Here is a 27,389-nt window from a genome sequence, read left to right as displayed (position 1 = left end):
TGTATAAGGGGGGGGTCGCACTCAGAGGCTTGCTGTGAGAAAGGGGTCACCAGTGCTAAAGTTTGAGAGCCCCTGCTCTATAAGGATGGATCAGGTGCCACTAGCCCCACTGTACCAAGGCAGAAATGGAGGCACACAAATTAAACTTGTAAACCAAAAACAGTTTCACTCAGAAAGTGTTAGTTGCGAAGCCGGTAGGTGTGTTAGAACAGCTAACGTCCCAAGCCAGCATCATGCTCTTTACACAAAGCCTACAAGGAGTCAACAGGCAAACTGCGGGCTAAAACCAGACCTCCAGATGCTTTTGAATGGACCCCCCCCCCAAAAGTATTAACTTATTTATTATTATTTTCTGTGGTGTCTGGACCTTGACTGTACCTTGACCAAGAAATTTGGACCTTGACAAAAATACAATTGGCTACCCCTGGTCTGTACCTTTTCTAAACCCAAATGTTAGGCTGTCTGGAAAGAATTAAGGGATCCCGCCCATTCTTTGCTCTTTTCTAAATCTCCATTACTCCCTATCCCCTCCCACCGATTTACACCACCCTTAACCGTGCTCCCAAGAGTTGCAAAGAATAGACCAAGTCACTGAGTAATTTCTGGGAATAGGTCCTTTGACTAGGGAACAGGATTTTAGGATGAAGTAGTAATTGGTTGGGTGAAAGAGCAGAAGCCCCTTCCAGCAGGGGGAAGAAGAGCTGTTACATCAGCTAGGGGACAGAGCTGGGACACATGGGACCTAGTGGGGATTTTTAAGTCAGGCAGCTGTTAAAGACTGGGCAGAGCCTTCTTGCTCATCCCACTGGAAGGCACCAAGATGGGGGAGAGGGCCACTGAAAAATCAGAGCTATTCCAATCATCCTTGAGGTGTCTGGTGAGAACAGGAAAATGCCACGGCTTATCCCCACTCCCCCACAGACGGGCTAGGGAGTAGCTGTCATAGCAATGCAGCAGACCCAAGGTCCATCTATCCCTATCTTGTCTCGGACACTGGCCAGCCCCAGCTTCTTCAGAATAAGCTGTAAGAACCCAACAGTAGGCAGCTGTGGGATAATCTGCCCCCCCCCTGCCCCCACACAGGTCCCATCCGAATCCCTACTAGTGAAGAGATTGGCTTAAACCCTGAAGCCTACAGTCTGATATCTCATCCAACCCCGCGTCACAGCAAAACCAAGCTAGTTTAGATGGTTAGGATGCAACTGGTGGGTCCTGTGGAGTCTCTGAACTTTGGAGCATAAACATACCTGAGAATAGCAGCTGATGCTAACCCTCCCTGAGGAGCCGGTTTCAAGACTCGTGCCCCTGACAGGGTTGTTAACTCCATCAAGGACCCCGCAGCACACAGTCTGTTCAGTTAAAGCCCCAATTCCCCAAACACAGCACAAGCCTTTTCTCTGGGTAGTTAGTTTGCTATGCACTGGTGAATGTCACGTCACTCATGACAGAGAAACAGGGAGAAAGGTGAGAGCAGGGAAACAAACTGCAAAAGGAAACGTGATTACCACAATGGATTCCTCCTCCTTTAAAACAAAGGCCCCAGCAGGCATTTCTCTCTGTGGGCCCACCAGTCCGTGTTGCATGACGCGACAGCCTTCCCAGGGCTAAGTGCCGTCAGATGCTTTCATCAATCCACTTTTTCTTTATTAAATCAACGCTGCTCATGCAGAATTCATTTAATTTCTCCTTCTCCCCTTAAGGTACAAGCGCGGGGAGAGTTTGCTTGAGTTCTTAGTTCTTCCCTTCCTTTCAATCCGGTAACGTTTCACCACGGGGAGTTTGCAGTTTCCAGTTCTGAACTGAAAAGCCTATGTCAATTCCAGATAACAGTGCTGGCCAGTGGTTTGAAGAGAAGACTAGGTGTCAGTCCACCTGGGTGCTGTTTACACTGTGGGCGGGGATGCTGGCCTAGTGCTTAGAAAAGGTGTCTATTCTGGGTTTTGTGTCTGGCTCTATCACTAACTTGCTGTGTGACCTCGGGCGAGTCCCACTGCATCTGTGTCTCAATTCAGTCTCCTACAGAAGAGGTCAGTTACAATATGAACCTCTTAGGGTGCATAAGGATGATCAGTCAGCCGCTGCTTGTAAAGCACTTTGAGACCTTCTGCCAAGAGCTGCTACGGAAGGGCAAAGAATGATTAGCAACGCCAACCCTGACAAAAACTCAAGTGTTAGGTACGGCTCAGCATTCCCACGAGAAGCTGCTGTATGTACTGGTTATCTCCAGTAAGGTCAGGCTCACATTGGCTCTCCTAATCTTCCCATTCCCTTTAAGGAAGCAGGTGCATGCAGCAGTGACCAAACAAACAGGATGGGGAGGGAAACAGTGCTCTCTGGACCACCCCATGCTCCACATCAGCAGTGGGAGAAACCTGGAGATGGAGGAACCCAGATGCTGCAGGAGGTGGTTCTGGTAATTCAGTGATGGTGAAGGCATCTTCCCTCCAAGTCCCAGAAACTACTTCCCAGCATGGTGCTAAAGGGCACCGTACTGCTTCAGATGCCAGAAGGAACAAAGATAACATGGTCTTGAGCCTTTCCAATAATTCGTGATCCCCTGGAGCATTCATAACGTCGGTGCCCGGTCTCAATTCCATCCTGCATGCCAACGTACCTCCTGGACTTTCACACACACACGGTATTCTGCACCTCCTAGACTACTCTGTTTTGTAACATTCCGGGGGATATTCAACAGCATCCATGTTCCACCCGAGAGCCGGCTGCACTTCAGTGATGGCGAAGGGATCCCTATAGTCCATGTAAGGTGCTACATCAGTGCAAGTTACTACCTACGTCTTCACCAGGCTTATCCAATGGTTAAGCTTCTGCGGGAGTTAGGCCTACTTCATCCTGCCCAGACCTACTCTCCAGAGGATGTGGCCAGGCCTGTGTTGCAGTGGCCAGGCCAGTCATCCCCACAGTGGGGTGCAGTGTCTCTTTCAAAGCGCTCTGGCTCCAGGTGAGAGAGGTTCTGAACTCAAAACTTTTGAATGAGGAATCTCCGAAACCTCTGCAGCTCCCGAACCAGGACTCAGCCAGGGAGACAAGCACTGGTACTTCACTGAGCAAAGCTATTTGCGTCTTCATTAGTTCACACCTAATTACATGCAAAGCACCGGAGGGGGAGAAAGCAGGATCACAGCTGGGGGAGCAGAGAATCACTGCTCAGCCCAAGTGTTTGGGTTGGAAACGGTAAACTCCCCACCAAGGAGGAAGCAGGACAACATTGCCGCTGGGCAAACACCAGTGAAGTGTATCACATGCCCCTCTAGCATCTGCTCCACTAGGGGATAACAGCTTATTACTGCTACCAGCTAGCGGAGTCACTCCTTATGCTGATGGGGTACAGAGCTGCACTGCGATGCTGAAGGCCCAGGTATGGGGTCAGGCACTCCTGAATGAGAGACAGCCCTCTGCCCCCCCCCTCCCCGATCAGCATGCAGGTCCGTTAATGGCACCCTGCTTGCCAGCTGCTGAAGGACACTCAGGGCCTCTGCGTGATAGTGGCTGTTTCCCACAATGCGGGAGAGAGATTAGCCTCCCCACACCTGTGTGATCACGTGGACTGCTCCAGGAGCCGATATTGTCACTCTCTGGCCCTGACCCTGGGCTCTGCCAGGCCAGGTAACTAAGCTGAACATCAGAAGAGCTGAAGGGATCAAACTGACTTCCGAGGCTGGGATTCCCAGCTAAGCTGAAGGGAGCTTGGTGCCCAAATCCTACCAAAATCCAGCAAGATTCAGACCCCACCTCCCTTGGGCTCCTTCAAAACCCTCCAGCCCTAGTGAGGTTCATTGTTTGCCCCAGCTTCCTCTCCCTCCCCACACGCAGTCCCAACTCCTCACCCTCAGGACCCTGCAAAACTCCCCTGCAGCCTGAACCCTCCGGCCCCATGCTCCACCACAGCCCCCCTTTGTCTCTGTCTCCTATTGGGACATACTGGGTATGTCCTGTCAGTTCCCAGGCATCAGGCACCTTCCTAACACCCACCTCTCATTCCCCCGTGTCCTGCACCAGCCGTTCCCACACGGATCTCGGCACCAGAAAAGCCACCATGTGACTTTGGGCAGTGCAACATGTTCATCTGCCTTAGCCTAAGCTTATCATGGCAGGGACCCTCTGCATGCACACACATGTGCATATACAAACACCTGTACAGCACAACGGGGCCCCACTTTGGTGGAGGACTCTAGGCTAAATCAGAGAGCTTGCACCTGCCGGGGGTGGGGGGAAGGGCAGGCCTGAGAGGTGGTGGTTGGACACCCTCCAGCCAGAAGAGAAGAGGTCTTGGCACCTCACAGGGTCAGGTCCAGCTGTGTGTGTGAAGCAAGGTGCTCTGGGAGAAGGTTATGAGAAACGGAGGGAGGTTTGACTCGGAGGCTATATGAGGAAGGTAACAAAGGTGAGAACAGAAAAATGTCTCCTATAAGATAAAATATCTGCCCTTTGCCTACTCCAACAGCTGAAACCCTCATCCACACTGTTTGTTTGCATTACTGTAGCCCCCAGAAGCCCTGACCAATATCCCAGCCATGCCACGCTTGGCACTGTACATGTAAAGAATTGTACAGAGTTAATGACTGTCCCTCTCCCAAACAGACCAGACAAGAGAGGGAGGGGGAGTTGACCAAGGTGACCTAGCAGGTCAGTAGCAATGCCAGGAATAGAACCCAAGTCACCTGAGTTCCAGTCCTGCGTTCGATCCACTAGGCCACACTACCTGATTCTCTTAACAGGTCTAGTATTCTCCCATCTGGGCTCCCTGCTTCCTACTTCCCCCTGACTCTAGCCAAAACACTGTGCTAAAGCCAACTTCTTCTTGGCCCTCCAACCAAGTCACTCCTTACCCAGTTTCCTGTCTCCTCTTACCTCTGTCCTAGCCTCCTGATCCTCCCCAGATAATCTTAACTCGGTGCTGCACCTCCAAAAGGTTCCATCAGGAGTCAGCCCTGCCCAAAATCATGAGATTGGCTTCAGACTCATGGCTTTTATGAAATACCTCTGGGCTCTTTCTTTGCCATCTGGTTTATGAAGCCCTGGGGTGCACGCTGGCCATGCTTTCAAGTGCCTCTCTGCAACCACAAGGGCTAGAAACTTACATTTGTCAATGAAAGCTGAGATTCTCCTGTGTTCACATGACTCCAGGAACTGGCACTTTAAGATAACCATACAATGTCATAAATCTCGCCATAAAATCATGAGATCTGCCCATATTTGCTCCAATTTCCACTTACTGGCCCTCTCTCTGTCCCAGCACTGTTCCCAGGCCTGACTTTCACAACCTGGCCTTTGAAACACCAGCTGGGGCATTACACAAGTGACTGTGAAGAGACACAGAGGAGTGGAGCAGCTCAGTGCAAATACAGAAGTCAGACACTGCTGCCCTCTAGAGTGAGAATAACACACAGGCATGAGCAGAATGTGGAGGGACAAAGTGGGGAAAGGGTCGTCAGCTAGCAGGCAAACCTCCTACGACAGAGATCCATTCCACTGCAGAGCAGCCTCCCACCGTTAGTGGTAGGAACCACACCAGCTGCACCAGTTAAAAGCAAGTCAGGCAATGCCTAGAGAGGGCTGCACAGAAGAACAAAGATGCCCCCCAATTATGTGTGTCTTTTCCCTCTCTTGTTACCAGGAGTCTGTGCTCTCCTGGGCCATGGGGTTGGAGAAGCCCAGAAGCAACAGCTTTGCAGGGATCTCTCCTGGAGTGGTCAGGGGGATACAGACAGTTGCCTGAAGTAAAGGAAAAAAAACAAGAGTTGGCAGCAAGCTTGACTGGCAGCAGGTGACTCCCATCTGGCCAAGACTCCCTGCATACCCAATTAATGACCTATAAGCTGGCTGTGCTCCTCATGGATGCCAGATCTACCTTCCCTCTCAGGACAGGGCACGCTGCAGTGTTAATGTTCCCCCAGCCCCTTCTCACCCAAAAATCAAGAACCTGCGTGCCAGCAGCGCTCACCCAGCAGGCCTGGCCCCTGAAACCATTGTACCAACTACGGGAGGGCGGTTTGCTTTTCCTTCATTGACTGCATCTGCTTTCCTCTCCTCACAACTATTCTGCCCCCAGAACGAGGACCAGTGACCCTGGCTGGCCCAGCACAACACCCTGGAGCAGTAAGGTGAACGTATGCATGGTAGCAGTGGGGACCTAGCTGTTTCCCATGGCTTGGCTGAAATGCAGCACTAGAGGCTGTTGGACGTACAAGAAAGATGAAAATATGTAAAAAGACTCTGGGCCAGATTAATGCCTGGTGTAATTCCACTGACTTCAATTCACCAGGGATGTAATGGGGACCATTGCGCCATGGGATTTACTGTTAATACAAGGCACTAGGTGGACTAAATAATTGATTTTTCGTTTCAGTGGCTAAACTGAAAACATCTGGCGGTGGGAAAAATAAGTTGGTTTCAAACCAAAACTGAATTGTTTCAGTTTCTTGCACTCAAACAAAAAATATATTTTGTTCAGGTCAAATGAAAGGTTTTGAAAATGTCAGTTCCAAACAGCTCATTTTGGAAACATCCAAAACAAACTCTTTGACATTTTGGGGGTGGGGGAAAGCTCCATCTTTTTAGCCGAAACAATTTGCTGGATTCCACCTGACTTCAGGAGCCATCTGGGTGCCCTGAAAATGTAGAAAACGGCTCAGAGTTTCCAACACTGTTACTCACCAGGAGGACTGACACTGCCTCCTAAGACTGGCTCCCTCCCACCCAGCAGGTGCCGGCTTTCAGAAGGGGGCCATGCTCCTTTGCCTCTAGTTTATTGTAAAGAATGACATTTATAGCACCAATACAATACTGGGGAGAATGTCAATGTGCCTAATTACTGCCCTCTCTGTGGTGGCTGAAAACAGGAAAACACAGCTGGGATTTGATAGTCCCCCCAAAACACCGCTGCAGTAATACTAGTTAGCAGTTAGGGCACTCGGTGTTTCTAAAGCGCTAGTTGCGGGTTAGCTGATTCACCATCACCTGGAAGGTCAGCAAGGATCATCACCTCTGGTTTTGCAGATAGGAAGAGTGAGGCCCATAGATTAAGTGAATTGCCCAGCAGAGAGAATGTCATTGTCAGAGCAAGGAACAGAATTCAGTAGTTCTTGGTTCTCACTGCTGTGTTCAGACCGCTAGAAAGCTCCTCTCCTTGTCCACTATCTCCTGACCCTCCAGCATTTCCCCTCCTCCCCGCCAACATGTGTCCCTAAGTAACCAGAGCACAAGCAACGGCAGCAGCGCTTCTGCCTTCTCGCAGTCACGTGCTGGGATGTTCAGAGGATACCTACGTTGGATCCTAGGAAGCAAAGGATACTGAGCATTTTCAACATGCAAAATGCCACAGCAGCAGAATACCTGATGCTCGGTATGTCTGCTCCCCATGTGCGAAACTGATTAGGAGCCGCACATCCAGGAAGCACAAGGACAGGAACATATGGAGGGCGTCCTTGCTATTTTCTGGGCGTGGTGCTCTCACTGAGGGTGAATGGTATTTGTTTGCAGAAGGCTTTAAAAGCAGAAGGTATTTAAGCAAAGACAATGCTAGGAGCCTTTTACAAAGTCCGGCAGTGGGCTCCAAGGGGAAGAATCAATACACTTGGACAAATAGCGGGAAGAATTAGCCGAAATGCCAAAGGGAAGGAGGGCAGAGACACGAGAGAGGCTTGGATTTAGGGAGTTAACCATGGTAAAGAGACTTGTGCTTGGAGGGAAATGTCAGGCATGAGTTCACCTTTCCCAGCTGCTTTCACTACTTTGGCTGGACAGCTGATCTCACTTGTATCTGGGCAAATCTGGGAGGGGGGGCTCCCCCTTGAGTGCACGGGTGTGGGGGGTTCACCAGTACACACCAGTGGCATTACATCCTCATAGTCACATTGCACTGGTGCAAAGCAAGGTTCCAGCAATGCAGCTTTACCAGGTAAATGGCGGGTTTGCAGAAGCACAGTTTCATTCAGTAATTAACTAGCTAAGCAACACTAGTGTAAACCCCACTTCATGCTGGCACCCCTACATGGGGTTTGCACGGGCACAGCTACCTCACAGGTATAGATTTGCTGCTTAGAAAAGCCTCTGGTGGGAATTTAGAGTTGGTGTGAACAACCCCCCTCCCATCTCCCCCTTCTACAGGGAAGTCACAAGCCCAGCCTTGCAACACCCCTAGCTGCTCGCGCACACACAAATTCAGACTTGGCCGTAGGCTGTGGTCGAGGGAGCAGCCAGACTGCAGGGGAGAAGAGCCCTTATCCAAGCAGAAGGATATCCAACCCCATTAAGAGGGATGCAATGGTTTCACCACCTGGGGGGGGTTCCCTCCTCCTGCCCCCAGATCAGGGGCAAACCCCAAGAACATTCTACAAGCCAATTGCAGAGGGAACTCCAGAGGAGCTATGTACGGCAGCGCAGGGCCCTAAGGGTGCGTCTACACTGCAATTAAAACCCGCGGCTGGCCCGTGCCGGCTGACTCAGGCTAAGGGGCTGTTTAGCTGCACTGTAGATGGTTGGGCTCAGGGAATCTGCAGGGTGGGAGGGTCCCAGAGCCCGACCGTGTACATCATAATTAAACAGCCCTTGCACCTGAGCCCTGCGAGCCCGAAGCAGCCAGCATGAGCCAGCTGCGGGTGTCAAACTGCAGCGTAGACAAACCTCAAGGGAGCTGCAACTTCGCCATGCTCCAGCTCATCACCCAAGGAAGCTTCGTTATCCCAGGGCACCTCTGCTGCCACCCAGAGAGCCTGCGCAGTGCATCCGCCAGCCGTCAGAGAGACGCCAAAGAGGGATGCTAGGAAGGAAGCAATAGATACAGTGAGGCAGATCACACCTTTCCTCCCACATGGCTGTCTCCCCAGCATCCCCAATGAAAGTATGGGGGAGAATGTGCAGCCAAAATGACACCAGCTCATCCCATCCCTGGGGCTAGGGACTCTGAGTTTGCATGACCCAGCAGGATGACAGCCAGGGGCCAACTTTGAGAGGGACTGGAGGGTTACAGGCCATCCCCCTCTGGAGAATGCAGGAGCAGGTTGTATTGGCTTTTCCTTGCCCGCCCCCAGACTCCCATAGGATTATCCTTAAAAGGTGGCCCAGAGACAGCCACTGGTTCACGCTTCCTGCCAGGTGCCGGAAGGGACTCCAGAGTCAGCGCAGCAGCCCAGGGCCTCTGAGTCAGCAGTGAGTCCCTGAGATCAGCAGCGTTTGTGGGTCAGAACTCCGGCTCCTTCCCCAGGAGACGGAAATGGAGCAAAGACCTTCCCAGGCCAGGAGCAGGAAAGCATTGCAGGAACTTTGTATAAGAGTAAACCCATCAGCTTGTCAGCAGGGGACAAGCCAGCCGAGAGGATGCATGGCACATGGGGGCGGAAAGCCCTCTCGATGGGGACAGGGACCTGGCCGAGGAAGGAAGCTGGGTGAGCACTACCCAATCAGCTCAAGGCTGCCCAGAGGATTCAGGGGGCCTGGGGTCTTTGGTGGTAATTCGGCGGTGTGGGGGGGGTCCTTCTGCTCCGGGACCCACTGCCGAAGACCCAGAGCAGAAGACGATCCCGGGGGCCCGGGCCCTGTGAGAGTTTTCTGGGGCCACTGGAGCAAGTGAAGGACCCCTCTCCAGGGGCCCCAAAAACTCTCATGGGGGCCCCTGTGGGGTTCGGGGCAAATTGCCCCACTTGCTCCCCCCTCTGGGTGGCCCTGAATCAGCTATGTTCTGGGGCCTTGTTAGTATTGCCGCAAGAGGGAGAGATGTTTCTCCTTTGAGACAAGCGTGTCCATCACATGTCTCCTGTTCCCAGTGCATGTGCCCAGTCACAGCTGTCCTCCACCATTTACACAATAGGGAACTCCTCCTGGCCCAGGGATCACAGATTTAAGGAAGGCTGCAAAAACTCCAACTGCCAGATTGCTAGGGGGCTCCTGTCGCCGCTTCAAAAGGCTTGCTACGTATTGCCTGGTGCCACTACCACCAATGCAGCCTGTGCCAATTCGCCTTCCGCTTCCATTCCCTTATACGGCAGAGACCCCAGGGCAGGCACTCATCTTTGGGCAGGGATCACCTGGCCATGGGTAGCACCAGCCCAGTGCAGCCTTTTACTGGGCGTCAGCAAGGGCGAGGAACTGGCAGAATAATTGCTAGTGGCGTCCGTATGTCGGCTCTCTTGGCAAAGCAGAGTCATGGCTCTGCCCGGGCAGGGCCCTGGACTAAGAGTCAGGAGACTGCGGTTCTATTCACAATTCTGTCACTGGCCTGCTGCTGCGGGGTGGCCCTGGGCAGTAATTTACACGTAGTACGGAGCAGTGCCCACTGACTTCTGGCACGTCCACTGCTGGACTGCACCATGTGACACATGGCAGGTGCAAACGAAATACTGGAAATCAGAGAGAAAGAAGCTGACCAAACCCAAGTGAGAGATGAGACAGTGAGCCACAGACTGGCCTCCTTTACTGATGTAACTGGCCAGATGCCCCCTTCAGACACCATGAGTCATTGGAGCACTGCTCCAGACACCAGAGGGCGTCTCTGCAGAATTAACCTCTTGGGCTAATCTGAGCAGGAAGTACATGCTACTAGTAGAAGCTATAGGTGTTGTTCACAGGAGGGAAGAGAAACTGAGGCACTAAGGAGATTCCCTACAAGAACAGATTTAAAAGGCTGGGCCTCTTTAGTTTAAAGGAGATCTAGGTACATAAGAGAATGAATGGAGCAGAGAAGGTCGTGCAGGGCTGTGATTTGTGGCAACGCTCACTGAAATTAAGAAGATACCTTTCAAACATGTAAAAGGAAATACCGTTTTACTCAGTTACCCTGTGGAACTCTCTACCACCAGACATTGTTGAGACGAGTGGAATTTCAGGGGAAAGAGGACTGAACACAAACTAAGAATAGCAGCTGCAGTTCAATAATGGACGTACTGCGCATGGAGGCCTTCAGCCTTGGGCCCAAACTCATTGCCAGCTGAAGAACAGGGAGGCCCAGCCTGCAGGCCCAATACAGGCAAACGGCCAAGAACTCACAAGAGGGCCTGGAGGATCAGGCCCAGCATGAAGCTTCTGATTAGAACTACAAGACTTGTTTTAGGTAAAGATCTCAGGCTAAATTCAGCACCGGTGCGTGCAAGTCCAGAGATGCCCACTGAACGCAAGGCAAAGGCTGGATTTGGCCTTTGCATTTTAGGGGGAAACCTCAGCTCCAGCAAAACCCCTCTGGTTTCTCAGGCAGCCTGGCTCCACGTTTATTCATTCGTTAGCCTGCTGTGGATGAAGATGGCACCGGTATCATATCCTCATAGAAAGGGACTTGGCACTCCACCAGCAGCAATAGCATTCTCAAGGACCTCTGGGGCCATCTGCTGGACAGAGGAAGGAGGCTTGGAGCACAAATTTACCCAAAACTGAGGTAGCTAAATAATGTCTCTTTACAGTGCGATAGTTCCTTCTTCCCACTAAGTGCAGGGAACCCCATCAGGCAGAGAGCAAGCTGGGGGGAGATTTTCCCCTAGCCCTGTTGGAGCAGCATGCTTATACTTAACAGCCTCAGCATGGCTAACTGCCCTGGAAGGATACTTGGTCCTTCTAGCACATCACCAAAGATGCCAAATTGCTTTGCCAACATTGACAATGCAAACTTTCGAGCCTTGCGAGATGGATAGGCGAGTTCTCCCAGCAGGAGACATATGCACATGAGCCCAAGAGCACCCTTCATGACCTCCCTCAGAAAACTCAGTGTCAAGCCAAGCATTTGCAGGATCTAGGCCTAAGCAACTTTCCTGAGCTCACACAGGACCATGACATGGCTGGAAAACAGCATCCCCAGCAGAGATACACATTTCAACATGGTGTTGGCCAAATCAGAAGTACATCCTGGGCATTTCACAAACATCCAGACTAGAGATGGTACAGCACCCCGGGGACAAGTCACCCCTGAGCTCCGAGGTAGTTTGGACCCAGATCTGACTCTGGATCCATACTGTGCTACCAACCTGGTCTCTGGTGAGTTGAAGCCAGGACTGGCCCCTTCTGAGTGGTCAAAGCTGTGAGAGACAGATGGCCTCAGGCCTCCTTGTATTTGTATTGCGATAACTTTTGATTACCAAGTGCTTTGCTCCCAGACTGCACATGTGTCTCTTTCTCAAGCTGGATCCTCACATCCCAAAAGGGAGCAGAAAACATCCAGAAGGAAAGGCAAAACATGAAGACATCAGCTTGGTAAGGAGACAAGAACAGTTCCCAGCACAGGCGAGGGTCACGCCAGGCCACACACTCCTATGTCAGACGTGCCCCTGGCATCTCCACTCACGTGCAAGTCACTGACCCTCCCCATTCAGAGAGTTTGGCAGAGCATTCCCTCACCATCCTCTCCCCCATGTGTGAGGGTGAGGGGCCAGACTGACAGCTTTAGAGACTGAAGGTCTCTGCTTATTCACGGCATGGACGCAGGCCACGGGAGCTTTCCCCGCACTGCTCCATGTCCCCGCTTTGGCCTTCAGGGACTAGGCTCTAAGGGGCAGAGGGGCAGTTTGCACTCCACTGCCCATTGCCCACTATGGAAGAGTCACGTGGAATTTAATAGGGAGGATGCAAAGATTATATAGGAAACCTGCTAAAAACCTACAGAATTCAATGAAGACTCATAGCAAATCTATAGGGTTTTGAACCCCTCCAAAGGTAGGCGCTAACTAATATATTCTAGTCCATGCACCATAACCCCACTGGCAACTGCTGAGGCTTCCAGCCAAGACAACAAGTGATGCCCCAGGTGCCAGAGACAATAGGATGGATGGAAAGCACCAGCTCCTTTGACGCTCACCTGGGCGGTGTTGGCAGGGGATGAAGTGACAGCAGGTCCATCCCCTCCAGCCAGCTCAGGACTAACATTGATTAGACTGATCATGGGACTCGCACTCAGCCAGGAGCAAGGTGGGGTCAATACAAGCTGAGGGAGCAAAGGGGACCCAAAGAAGAAAAACAGAAATCTCTAAAAGAGAGTCAGAGGACTCCTCAGCAGATGAGTGAGCCCACAGGACCTAGCAGAAGCAGCGAGCTCTGCACAGCCCTTCCTCACCTGATTTGTGGACGCTCCTGAGGCAGGAGAGGGAGGCATTCAGCCGGGCACACTCCTCGCTGTTGGCCCCAAACTTCTCCACCGTCTCACAGACCTGGTCATCAGTCATTTCCAGAAGGTCCTCCAGGCTCAGCTGGCCAGGGGTGATTTCCTAGAGATGAGAGACAGGAGAGGGCTGAGGGAGGGAGAAGCATCCTGAGAGCTGACTGCAAATCAATCTCAGAAAACATCAATAGGAAAGCCTGTCCCCTGTGCCACGACACATGAAATCACAGACCTTCCTACAGAGGAGGCACTTAAGAAAGAAACCTGCTACCACCTACTGGCACATGTAAACAGGCTTCCACACAGCTTGAGTTCCAGCTTTGTCTCATGTTGTTTACCAGGACCCAATCACACCTGAAACTCTATACAGCCCAGAGATATCTAATGGATGAAAAACACACTCCAAGTAAACGTCATTACCCTGTGGACCAGTGCTGAGTATGGATTGGAAATTTTATTATAGCATCTCCAATTCCTTGTAGACCATTACATGCACATAGGAAGAAATCTCTCCACTCTCACCCCTGAGGCTACTACAGCTGCATTGATAGACTTCCTACAAAGGGAGCTTCAGTATTAAGGAAAGGTTGCAGAGCCAAACAGCTGCTTTCTGATCTCATGTAGACAAGATACTAAGCAAGATCCCACCTTTCTGTCTCAGGTTGCTGTGCTGGCAGAAGTTAAAAACCCCACTGCCCATTGAGGGGAGAGGTGGGGAGAATTCCTACTAAAGCCGATTGTAACTTGCCAAGCACTCTGAGCTATTGCAGACCTGGGTTCTGCACCACATGTAGCCAGTGACTCGCCACGTGACCCTGGCCTGATCCATTTACCTTTCTATGCCCTGCCCACACATCTGAAATACTGACCCACCCTTGTGACGAGAGAGAGAGTGCACACCTGTCAAAGTCAGTCCTAAGAATCATCATAAAGGCACATTTCTCTCTAATGGCTGAGCTACTACAGGCCATTAGGGGTCCCATCCTGCAGGGTGCACAGAGTTCTCAGCTCACACCTTGATTAATGGCAGTTGAGGGTGTTTAGCACCTTGCTGGGTGGGCCCTACAAATGCAGTCTCCCCTGACAAGGCAAGCGCTTTGGGACCGCACAGTGGGAAAGGCACCGTCCTTTCTGGGCACCGCATTTCAAGAAAGATGTGGAGAAATTGGAGAGGGTCCAGAGAAGAGCAACAAGAATGATTAAAGGTCTTGAGAACATGACCTATGAAGGAAGGCTGAAAGAATTGGAAAAGAGAAGACTGAGAGGGGACATGGTAGCAGTTTTCAGGTATCTAAAAGGGTGTCATCAGGAGGAGGGAGAAAACTTGTTCACCTTAGCCTCCAATGATAGAACAAGAAGCAATGGGCTTAAACTGCAGCAAGGGAGATTTAGGTTGGACATTAGGAAAAAGTTCCTAACTGTCAGGGTGGTTAAACACTGGAATAAATTGCCTAGGGAGGTTGTGGAATCTCCATCTCTGGAGATATTTAAGAGTAGGTTAGATAAATGTCTATTAGGGATGGTCTAGACAGTATTTGGTCCTGCCATGAGGGCAGGGGACTGGACTCGATGACCTCTCGAGGTCCCTTCCAGTCCTAGAGTCTATGAGTCTACACCAGATTCCAGTCCATTCTAACACAGGGCTCCACAGGGCTGATCCAGCTGGTGCTGGGGCAAAATTTAGAAGAGAAACTGAACTCAAGTTAGACCTTGAGAAGTTCGGTTCTTACCCCCACTCCAGAGGGCTTGAAGCTGGCATGCGTGCCTTAGCCGAGCCCACACCTACAGTCACAGCTCCTGCAGTCGTGACTGCATCAGAATTGCAGTTTTCACTTTAAAACGAAAGTCTCCAGCCTTCAGATTCGAGCAGAAAAGCCTGAAAATGTGACTTGAGTGTAACTGATTTATTCCTATCCGCCTGAGTCTGCCGAGAGCCTGAAACAATAGCTTGGAGAGGTGTGAACTACACTCTGCACCTCAATGTAGTGTGAACTCCCAGACTCGCTGCTCTGAAGAACCACACCCACACCCCTCTGACTAAGGACTCTGTGGGGTAGGGGAAGGAAAGCAGCAAGCAGACACACTCCAGATGCTGAGGTAAGTATCAAGGGAACCCCCTGCCTGTGAGGGAGAGAATGGACCCCTGTTCTTGCCATTATTTCTCTCCCATCCATGGAATGGGGGTCCTGCTATCACTCCTATGAGGAGAAGAGAGAGCCCATGGCATTTGCCATGCCTCTGAGAGGGGAAGGGGGCTAACTCCAAGTGGTGGGGATGGAGCCATGGGGAGGCCCCACCTAATCATGTGCCAGGACTCTGGACTGCCTTGGTCCAGCCCTGTCCCTGGCATTACCTAGGGAATTAATGCCAGGCCAGCCCTGGTGGGGTTCTCCAGCCAGGCAGGCCCTAGCCTGCAGAGTGCAGTTAGAAGGATATTTTTCAATGCGTTCCCATTAGTTTTAATGCATTTCAAGCCCTTGAGAGAGCTTGTCGGTGGCTACATCATGGCAGGACAAGGTTTGGCCCTCCCATAACCCCTTGGATTGATGGCTCTGAAGCACAGAGATGGGAGTCTGAAGCATGGAAGGGGCAAACCTACATCTTCAGAAGAGCCCACGGAGCAGCTACCAAACCGGAGATGCTGTGGGGCTGTGTTACAGAAGTGCTGAGCACCCACACTCCAGCTAACGTCAATGGGAGCTGCGGGTGCTCAGCACCTGTGACCATCAGGCGTGACGTGTCCCAGGTGAAGAAGACACATGACCATTTTAGCCTGAGCAAATTGCCCTGCTTCACATAGCGAATCAGTAGCGTGGTCAGGAAAGGTCCTAACTACAGCTGCTGGGCCCTATCCACTAGACAACACTGCCTCTAGGTGCTGTGGCATCGCAGAGTCACCTCACCGCTGAATATGCAACCCCACATTTCCCAGCCGCTCCGCAGTTCAGTATTACAAAAGGACTCAGGCAGATGGGTGCAGAACAGCCAATTAGTGAAGTAATTCCTCCCCCTGGTGGAAACTCTGGTGACGTGCATCCATCTTTTCCATTTTCATGGGGAAGAGTGGAAGACAGCTTGCTTCTCTTTTTCGCCCTCTAGCCACAGTCTCCTCAGCACCACCTCTCCCCACCGCTACCACCACACCTGGTGTATGGCTCAAACACACAACTTCGCCAAGAAAGGAAGCCTGGCCTCTAGCAAGCCCAGCCATCCCACAGAGCGGCATCATTAGCTACCCTGCCCAGCCGCCTTGGGAGGCAGGCCGAGTACTCCAGCCTCATATCACCAGCCAGGAAAGTGAGGCAAACGACTTGCTAAAGAACGGGGAGGCCAAAGAGCGACAGCCACCGTGGCTGGAGAGCGAAGAGAGTCTTCATTCCCAGGACAGAGAAGGTGAAGGGCTCACTCATGATGGAGTGGCCAAGAGTTGAACTCCAGGCAATCGTTTTCCTCTCAGGTTGTCTGGCCTGCAGCACTGGCCTGTCTTTGGAAGCTCCCCCATCACACTGTGCTCTTCCCTGCCGGCTGAAGAGGGGCGGCAGTAACTCCAGTGGGATTTTTGCCTGCTTCCTTTAAGGCTGAATGTGGCCTAGTGGGAGCTGTCGATGCTGAATCCGGTCCCAAGTGTGGTTTGAGCAGGGAGCTAGGAGTTAGGACTCCTGGGTTCCATTTGTGAGTCTGCCCTGGACATGGTACGGGTCTGACAGCTTGCTCTGAACCGCTCTGCCTCTGCTACCCCTCTGCAGTATGGGCATAAGCCCTTGACCTGGCTCCCGGAGTGTTGTGGAAGCGCTCGGAGATCCTCAATGACAGCGGCTCCGGAAGGGCAGAACACTACTGCTCACAAGCAGGCCGGAGCTGCTGTCCCAGGCAGGCAGGAGATCTGCATAGGAGGCTGGCTAGAGCGTGGGCGGAAGGAAGGGAGGCAGCGAATGGGTGTCCCACTAGGCTCAGCGCTGGCACGCTTCATTCAGCATAAGCGGGTCTGTGGCAGGCTGCCAGCTCTTGTGGGTTTCATGACAGGCCCCCGCAATTGGGACCTGGCCCTCCAGCCAGGCTCCCCTACTATCCAGCTCTTTCTGGAACAGCATCACCCTTCCAGTGTTACAGCGTCCTTCCCCCACGTTCCAGCCAATGTAAGAAAGCCCAGCTGGTCTGCTGCCCCTTTGGGGCTTCCCTCCCATCCCAGCCTCATCCACCAAGCAAAGTCCACAACTTAACAACCTGTCCCTCCACAGCTGGACTTGGGATCTCTCACCTCCTCCTCACCTGGCCTCTCCGTCCCTTCCTCAGGAGCACCAACCGCTCCCCTGAAGGCTGTTTGCTACACTTTCTTCCAGTCCCTAACTCACAGCCTCAGCTTCCCTTGAGCCCTGGCCCCTTTCCAAGGCTACTGCGGATGTTGATCTGGTCCCCTGCAGCTATACCCCACACACGCTGGGTCTGCTTCAACCCACTCCTTAGACGGGAGCCAGCACTTCCTCACCCCAGGCCTTCTTCCCCTGCCTGGCTTCTGTTCCCCTTCCTAAACTCCCTCTTCCACCTGACCACACTTTCCCCAGGTGTTGCAGATCATGTCCATCAAGCCCTCCAGGTATTCATCAATCACCAATTACAATTCCCCCTTCGCCTGGTCCCCACAGGCACCTACACTGCAGGTGGGAGCGGGCCTCCCAGCCCGGGCTAGACAGACACACCCACCTTTGCTCACACTCGCACACTGAAAATAGCAGTGTGGATGTTGCTGCTCCTGCCCTGGGGCTCAGGTGGGTGAGAAGCTGCAACATCCACACTGCTAATTTTATCACACCAGCCAGCTCAAGCCCTGCTAGCCCCAGCCTGTCTGCCCAGGCTGGAAAGCTCTCTGCCAGCTGCAGTGCAGACACACCCTTAAAGGGCCTGAGTCACCCCATGACACTGTCCAGGTTGCCAGAGGCCTGAGTTTCAGAGGGGCTCAGAACCTGCAACTCCCACTGACCGTCCAAGGGTTAGGGGCACTCCAGATCACTGAAAATCAGGCCCTGGGTGCTCATGATGGTGCCAGGACAGGAAGGGGCAGGTGCTGTATGTGGGCAAGGCAGGACTGACTGGGGAACTAGGGGTGGTGTGACCACATCACTGCATGCAGGCAGCAATGCAGAAAACCCACAGTGAGGGGAGCCAGGCAGAGCAGGGGACTCAGAGATAACACTGGACCCATGGAAGCCAATGCAGCACCAGACAAAAGAGGAGAATATAGTTGAATTCGAAAGGCTAAGTACCCTGATAAAAGGCATGATGAAAATCCAGCCCTGGCAAACAGGGGTTACACCCAATTTAGGGGTTACATAATAGAGACTAGGTGTTTAAACCTAATTGTAAAAAGGATCCTGTTATCTTCAGCCAGTGATTCGGCTGCATTGAAATCCTGGGGTCTAGTGTGAACTGGCACAGGCCAGCCCAGAAAAGGTGGTTCCCTGGGTGGATGGGGATTCGTAGTTGAGGTATTGAATTTTCAATACCTTGACTCCCTGGAGTCACAGGTTCAAATACTAGCACAGCTGGTTCAACCCTTCCAATAAATGAATTTCCTGTTGCTTACTGAGCCTTGATCTTTTCAATGAGGCCTTAAAGGTCAAGGTCCCGTCTGTCCAGGAGAACATAAAAGCTCACTTAGCATTTCTCCCACAGTAAAGCTTTGCCTCGGTTTCCTTGGCTAAAATCTCTCCTCTCCCCAGTGCTGCACAGCACGGTGGCTCCACCCCAGAACAGGCTGCATCTCACTGGTTCTTTACATATATATGGTGGTTTGTGAAGCGCTTTGGCAAGCCTTCTGCATGATTGGTGCCATGTAAGCATTAAATATTACAGGGACTGGGGACATTTCCACCTCTGCTGGTTTCCTACAGCCTTGCCAGAGACGCACAGTTAGACAGACACTCGGAGGGTGTGAGAATCGGGGACAGTCCTCGGATTCTAGCGGGTCTCAGTGCCTTCTGCAAGGGGCTTCAGCGCCTCACAGGATCCTGCACTCAGGAACAAGACGCCTTGGCTCCGCTCTGGAGGCAGCAGTGGACAAAACTGCACAGCTCTTTGGCTGCTCTGGTTACAGCACCCCATTTCCTGGGGCCTCCCGCTTTGCTGGAGCTGCTGAATTCAAAAGGTTTGACTGGCCCTGGGGATTCAGGAGCCCATAGTGTGGGAAGCCTGGAAGAGAAGCAGCTACAGAGCCCTGGAGAGCAGTAGCATGACCTCTGCCCTCACCTAGTTCATAACCAGCCATAAGGAGAGGGAGCTATGGGGCTCGGTAGGTAGAAGACAAGAGATCAAAGCCCACAGGGCCTAGGGGATAACCTGAAGCAGAGAAGTTTGGGGGCCAGTTCAGCAGAAGGGCACACACACTCCGCCAGTCGATGTGCTTGAGCAGTTTTCATGTCCCCAGGAAAGTCAGCCAAGTGGTTAGCGCAGAGGATGGGGAGTCAGTAGACCTGGTTTCTGCTCCTAGCTGTGCCACTACCTTGTTCTGTGACTTTGGCCAAGCCACTCAGACCACCTGTGCCTCGGTTTCCCCGGTGTATGACAAGGCCGCCTGCTTCAAAGGGAGTCGCAAACCATAATGCTTTCCTAGCAATGTTACTGAAACGCAAAGGGTGTGTTCTCAATCTGCCGGACAATGGGCGAGGCGAACTGCTGGCTTCTGTAACCTGGCCACCTCCCCACCAAGAACTATCCACAGACCACCAGCCCGCTTCACACCCAGAGACATTCAGTCACTATCAAGCTGGGCCAGATATGAGTCAATGACCAAGATGGAACGTTCCCTGCCCCATCACCAGTCAGCTGAGCCACCCAGCCCTCTGGACAGGCACCTTACATTAAAAAGCAGTGCAAAGATGCACAGGCAGCATGTTTTTAAATTGTGGGGTGAGGAACAGAGGAAGAGATAATTCTATACAGAACCTTACCTCTGCCCTCTTGTGCAAATGTATTAAGGATACAGTATATAATTACCCAATCACATATTTCTACAGGACCTCTGCTTCAATCCACACAGTTTGGAGGCACCTCAAACACCGCACAACAGCAGGGGAAGCAAAGGAAGGGGATATTTTGGAAAAGGGAATGGGGACAAAATCCCACCCTTAGCATAACCAGTGCCCTAAGGTATTTAATTCCATACAGACGAGACAGGATCTTGGTTTTCAAGGTCTCATTGAAAGAGCCACACACAGGAAACTTCTCAAATATTTCTAAAACATACGCTATATAGTTCAACCCCAAGTCACAGAGCTCAGTGAAGGAACGACCGGCTGATGTTCTCCGACTCGTGTTAGGCAGGAGGCCGTACGAAACAATCATGATGGTCTCCTCTTGCCTTAAACTCCAGGAAACTACTTCGTCTGGCACCCTTGGGAAGATGAAGCCCAGTGCTAGCCCTGCTGGGATCTCAGGCTGTGCTTTCCCTGAGCCAAGATGTTTCCTAACGGCTGTTCGGTAACGTTTTCCAAGTGCAGATTGTCTGCTCTGGAGCTGGAAGGTGGGAATTCCAGCTGGAGGCAACAGCTATCTCTGTTCGAGCTAACATGCTAAAAAGAGAAGTTTCAGAGTAGCACCTGTGTTAGTCTGTATCCGCAAAAAGAACAGGAGTACTTGTGGCACCTTAGAGACTAACACATTTATTCGAGCATAAGCTTTCGTGGGCTAAAGCCCACTTCATCGGATGCATAGAATGGAATGCATAGAATGCATAGAAAACAGATTCCAACGAGAAACTGCTGAGCTTGAATTAATATGCAAACTAGATACCATTAACTTTGGCTTGAATAGAGACTGGGAGTGGCTGGGTCATTACACAAATTGAATCTATTTCCCCTATATCCTCACACCTTTTTGTCAGCTGTCTGAAATGGGCCATCTTGATTATCACGACAAAACTATTTTTTCTCCTGCTGATAATAGCTCATCTTAATTAATTAGCCTCTTAGAGTTGGTTGGGCAACTCCCACCTTCTCATGTTCTCTGTATGTATGTATATCTTCTCACTGTATGTTCCATTCTATGCATCTGATGAAGTGGGCTGTAGCCCATGAAAGCTTATGCTCAGATAAATGTGTCAGTCTCTAAGGTGCAACAAGGACTCCTGTTCTTTTTGAAAAGAGAAGGGTATCCACAGCAGCACAAGCATGGGAGGGGCTAGCTGACCTGAGTACATACATATGGGCTCGGAGGGGATCGTCCTGGGCTGTCTAGCCCAGCCCCTCACTCGTGCTGCCTCGGCAACACGATTTTCAGCACGCTAGCTCAATCAGAGCGAGCTACACTTCCAGCCCCAGTGCAGACAGGCCCTTCTAAGAACTCGACCCACGTATCCCACTGAGCCATCACGTCGAAAGAGCAATGAGGCCGTCCTCTGAGGCATTTTCCACCTCAGATTCTATTACTGGCTTGTTTGGGGGGCGGAGAAAGCGTGTCAGGGTGCATGGCCCTGGGAACGCTATGGCATAGGACAGGGGGCTGGGTTTGGTTTATTCTTCAGTCCTTTTTTTTAAAAAAAAAAAAAACCACCTCTCTGATGAGCTCAAAGAGAGGAGCTACTCGTGCGCCTGAGAAGTGGCCATGCCCAGCAGGATCAGAGGCTCCTGCTGTCCCCTGAGGTACAATGCCCTTTAAACCACGCTGTGACTTGAGTGCATGGTACGCACTCACTGTGGTGAATGGTCTCTCTCCATCCCTGGGCTCAGCACTTGGGACACATAGGAAGCCAGAGACCCTGCTCTGAGTGTGCAGGCAAGGGCTGGAAAGCAGGCTCTAAGGAGGGATTTGCAGGAGGGGAGGCACACAGGGAGTTGGGGAGGGGGCTCAGGAATGAAAGGGTAGAGGCACCAGTGAGGAGGCGGAGGGAGGGAACTGGGTGGAGCTTGCAGGGCGAGGCAAGAGGCAGGAGCTCCAGGCTGAGGGGGGCATGCACGCTCCTTACCTCCATGACCTCCTTGCGGATGTCCACGATGCGGAACCAGTGCAGGAGCTGAGGGAAGCCCTCCAGCTTGGCACTGCGCTCCTGCCGGGCCACCTTCCTTTTGCACGAGAGCTGGCGGCTGAAGTACTTGACCAGCTTGCTCTGAAAGAGAAGGGGAAAGGTGTTTCGAGGCAGCCGGCACACAGCAAACACACACTCTGCCCTTCCCCCCAAAGCTACCACGTCCCCCTCTTTGCAGACAAAGGGCAACCACTCACTTAACGCTGAAGAGTTTCAACACTGCATCCCACACCTGCCAGCCAACCTCCCCAGGGATTGCCAATTTGCATATATTTCCTGAGATTTGAATCTTTACAGGCACAAATCCACCCAGAGCACATGCCAGCCCTACAGCTCTGCAGGAACAAAACCCGAGCACGGCCGAGAATGGCACGTGTTGCTGGAGAGGTCAGAGTCCTTAACTGCCAGACGCACTGCAACCATCCCCCAGTCACACCGACCAGCGTCTTACTCCACATGTGGCCCCACTGAAGTCAGGGGCACTGTTCATAGCGTAAAGTGCTGCTCAACACAAGCCAGAGTCGGATCCTAAACTACTAATGCCAAGTTTCCAGTAGTGTTCCCATGCCTGGTTCTTCCTAGTCCCAAGAAGAGTTAGCAGGAGGGGAAGATCCACCCCTTGCTTAGCACTCTGTTCCAGAAATACCAGCTCTCTACTGCTGTTCTTGGAAAGACTCCTGCATCCAGCAAACGCTGATGCCTGTGGGTAACTCTTGAGTGCATCAGAGTTTGTAGGATGGGAGCCCAGGACTGTCCACTGGAAAGTCAGGGATCCAAACACCCCACTCCCTCTTAATAGCTCTGCAGAAGCTCATCTAAGGATCTGAGGGAGCAACCTGCCCCATTACCAGTTCGTAGAGCAATACTGAAAGGGATGACATGAGAAATGTGTCAAGTATCAGAGGGGTAGCCGTGTTAGTCTGGATCTGTAAAAGCAGCAAAGAATCCTGTGGCACCTTATAGACTAACAGATGTTTTGGAGCATGAGCTTTCGTGGGTGAATACCCACTTCTTCAGATGCACGTGCATCTGAAGAAGTGGGTATTCACCCACGAAAGCTCATGCTCCAAAACATCTGTTAGTCTATAAGGTGCCACAGGATTCTTTGCTGCTTTATGAGAAATGTGGACACTAACGCCCTTTCTATTCTGCCTCATGGAGAGAGCCCAATCTGCAGCCTCCGGATAAGTAGGCAGGAAAGAGGTGACGACAACAAGCCATGTCAGTTCACACCTGCCCACCCCTCAGTGGCAGCTTTCATACACCATACCCGCACGATCCTCAGGGCAGCAAACGGCTCAACTCTCCCTCTGCCAGGGCCGACATCTACAATCAGCGCAGGAGACTGGACAAGCCTACAGCGCAAAGGCAGCACTGATGCATTTCATCACCCACATGTGCAGACCACAGAGGGTTAAATGAACTTCAGTGGGTGCCAGAAGAATCTAAGGTTAGAATTCAGCCCAACCTCAGCACCTGCAGAGAGACGAGTGGACCTGCTGCAGCCAGAGACTAGGCTGGCACTGGGACACTCAGTTTTCAATTGGGAACTGAGTGCCCCATGCCGTGGGAAGTGCCTTCCTTCCCGGAGAAAGCCCTGGAGTGGAGACATCGCTGCACCCGTCCTTTCCTGGGTGATGCTGAGCACTCCCACAGAAGTCAACGTGACTCCTGCCAAATTTTCTCAGCGCCTGGCAGGATCAACGCCCTTCATTACTATTATTGTTAGCAGCTTGCCACGTGCCTCCTGGCGCGAATCAAAGAACGTGTTCCCTGCCCTGAGGAGCTATTCCCCTTCCAGCCCCAGCCATCTGATGCGGGGCTCTTGGTCAGAACAAGAGGCTGGCAGTCAGGACCCCTGGATTTTACTGCTGTCTCTGCCATGGCCGTGCTGTGTGATCTCAGCCCAGGAACATTCTGCCTCAGTAAAATGGGATAATTACACTCCCTGAGCGTAACATTTGTCTGCCACTAGGTATCATTCCAACATTGCAGGGGACTGGGGTAGCCGTTTGGGCTTTTGGTGCTCAGTGGACAGACAGACCTACATTTCTCCTCACTGGTCATACACACATCTAGAGCTAGGACCTTCCATGTCACCTTTCAAATCTTTCCACAGCCAACCCTGACAACTGCAGTTAGAAAATAAAGACTTTCAGATTCTGAACTGGAACGACGCTAAGTACCTGGCCGCGTTAGACTGAAACAGAGATTATAGTATGGTTCATTGTCATGAGAACACAAGAACGGCCCTACTGGGTCAGACCAAAGGTCCATCAAGCCCAGTATCCTGTCCTCTGACAGCGGCCAATGGCAGGTGCCCCAAAGGGAATGAACAGAACAGGTTATCATCAAGTGATCCATCCTGTCACCCAGTCCCAGCTTCTGACAAACAGAGGCTAGGAGCACCATTCCTGCCCATCCTGGCTAATAGCCATTCATGGACCTATCCTCCATGAATCTATCTAGCTCCCTTTTGAACCCCATTATAGTATTAGCCTTCACAACACCGTCTGGCAAGGAGTTTAAGACACTATCGCAGAAAGAAACCCTCTGCAATTCCCTTTCACTGCTTTCAGCTTGGCGATTCTGTGCCCCTTCTGTGGAACACTAGGTGGCACTAGGCTACCGTATATGCCTGGCTGAAAATTTCCCATTTCCACAGCATCCCCTGCTAGATGCATTATTATTAATGTGACGTATAGCGCTACAAAAAATACAAGGGTAAAACCCAGGCCATTCCTAAAAATAGTGAGCACCAGCCTGCTCCCAGTGGAGTCACTGGCAGAACTCCCTTTGACTTCAGAGCTTGATTGGCTACCCTCACGTTGCAGCTTAAGTGAAGGTTGCACAACCGGACCATGGAAAGAAGAGTTAACAGATGGGCAGAGGTTAGAGAGAGTGAAGATCAAAATAGCACCTTCAAGTTTTAGGAATTTTTTTAAAAAGGCAATTGGCAAGGATTAGAAAAAACATCCCGAGTAAACCTAACAACCCTTCCCCGCCCCCCGCCCCCAAGATATGTGCAATGCCACTCAGCTAATCCAGGGGCCGGATTAGTAATACTTGGCCCTGTTCCCCTACCACCTCCCTCCAGTTTGTCTTATCTTGCTATCTCTGTGTGGTCCCCATTGTGCCCCAGGATTTACAAGCACAAATCCTCACCAAGTCCCATTAGTCAAAACGACACTGCACTGCCACAGGGGCCTGCTTTAGCGGATCATGATGCAGATTCAGGGTCTGACATGGTTAGTTCTGAGACTCTGACTGTGTCTTTTATTCATAATACCTATCACACTCCTGGATGCTCAGTGAATACACACACACACACACACACCACAAACCCTAACATTTTGCAAGCTATCAACTAAAACAACGCAACTCAGAAACCTAGCATAATGCATCACTCAATGTGCTTTGTTCATTTATTTTGTCAAGTGTAGTTTAGGTTGTTTTTTTTTGCTGCCTCAGTAATAAATATAGTATTGCAGCAACAATCTGTGTCCTATGGGCCAGTCTCTCAACTCACACAGATAGAACTTCATTCCAGTTAATGTAGATGCATCAATGTAAACACTAGGAAAACGTGACCTAGCTCACACATACACTGTGGGTTTTGGTATGGGGGGAATTCAAAGATATTAAGAGCAGGAATAGAGGCTGCAAAGGAGACACAACAGGTGCAGCACTCTCCTAGCAAGTCTTTAAAGTAATGTTTTCCAGGCTTCTGCTGTGAAGTGATTTGCTCACTCCTTGGATGGGATGGTATTATCGGCCAGGGCAAGGGAGTCAGCAGCATGCAGAGTAGTGGGCTGCCAGGATCAATAAGGGATCCTAGCTGAGGACTGAACATTATTTTGTAATTATTGCTTTACATATGAGCAGGCCGGAGGTCTCCCACGTCTGGGGTCAAGGTGGAGACTTGGGAAAAGGGAGCTGCCGAGCAGGAATCCAGATCCTGTTGTTACACCCCAGTTTATACAACTGCAGTCATGCTATTGAAGTCAGTGGATTTACCCACAAGGAGAATCCAGCTTGGGAGTCAGGGGTTGCCTAACTTGCCGCCCCAAACACAAAGCTGTCTCCAAGTCTCTGGTCTCCCTTGCTGGCCAGCAAACGGGAACCACATATCCGCATCCCCTCCTAGCATCCCTAGAACAACCGCTTCTCCATGGCAACGGGCCTGGGCAGGGGTCCTTACCTAGCCAGGTGGAGCCTCACGACTCTGTTTCAGGCTTCAGTAGAGACACTGGGCCAAAGCATCCTCTCCATGTGCACCCTCCAAGGGGCTCTCCTGCAGGCAGAGCTCTTCTTTCAGGGACACAGGGGAGTGCACTTCAGAGATACTCGTTTCCTGGCGTACGGGGAGAAGCAAGACCAAGAGCAGGAGATTCTACAGCAGCGACTCTGCAGAACTGTTCCCACCCCAGCCTGTAGACAATCCATGCATGAAGCAGCACTGGCTCCAGCAGGATTGCAGCCTGGGATGGGGGCAGGGTGCGCTAGTGGAGTAACCCATTGATAGCTTCTACGTGCGCAGGTCAGGAAGAGGGGATCTCTTCCGCAAAGATCCCAGTGATCCCTAGGGTTGGGAAGTTCTGTACAAGAGTGAAACTGACTTGCCTGGTTCAGTACTCTGGGCAAAAGGAAAACATGCAGCACCAATGGTGAAAAGAGAGTTGGAGTTTCAAGTTCCTTTGCTGTAACAATCAGAAGGTGCTGAATAAATCACCTGCAGGGTATCTGCTCGTTAAGAACATGAGACCCCATTCTCCATGCTCTGGTACCTTGTGCAGTCCTCACCCCCATGCAAAGCATGCAGGAAATGCCAGTTGGGAGGCTGAACCCACCGTGCACAGTTGGAAATGACTCCGCAGTACGAGGCAGGAATCAGGCCAATGCTTTTTGACCTGACAGTGTCCCCTTAAGGAAGAGATGTTGGGCTCATCTCACCTCCCTCAAGTTCTAAGCCCCGGAAGAGCGTTTGAAACAAGTCACAGGGAAGCAAGGTCTATTACCAGCATCCCACCAGCGACACAACAGGCATCCAGGAGGTAGAAGACGCACTCTTAAAGGTACTTCTAAAACCTACCTGGCCTGGCTGACCTTTCTCCCTGCTTGATCGCAGCCCAGACAGGCGCTTATTACTCCTTGGGAGGGTCAAGTGCCTTGACCTGTCTGTAGTCATCAGCATTTAAGAACTGGGCTCTCCACCCTGCAGTTGGTCTTCACAAACCTAGGCCTCCATTTTGCTACTATTGAAGTCAAAGGCAGATTTGC

At 51.6% G+C, this 27,389-nt stretch overlaps 1 protein-coding gene across 1 annotated transcript in view; it reads right to left on the bottom strand.

Annotated features, from left to right (window-relative positions):
- Window positions 1–27,389, bottom strand: part of KSR2 (kinase suppressor of ras 2) — a 288,342-nt gene that overhangs the window by 231,624 nt on the left and 29,329 nt on the right. The window contains 2 exon segments of the mRNA XM_030583327.1: window positions 13,049–13,199; window positions 22,050–22,190. Of these exon segments, the coding sequence (XP_030439187.1) occupies window positions 13,049–13,199; window positions 22,050–22,190 (292 nt within the window).

This window comes from Gopherus evgoodei, chromosome 13, assembly GCF_007399415.2.
Source record: "Gopherus evgoodei ecotype Sinaloan lineage chromosome 13, rGopEvg1_v1.p, whole genome shotgun sequence".
Classification (NCBI taxonomy): domain Eukaryota; kingdom Metazoa; phylum Chordata; order Testudines; family Testudinidae; genus Gopherus; species Gopherus evgoodei.
Note: the sequence above shows the minus strand (reverse complement) of the source record. Positions and strands in the feature narration are given on the sequence as shown.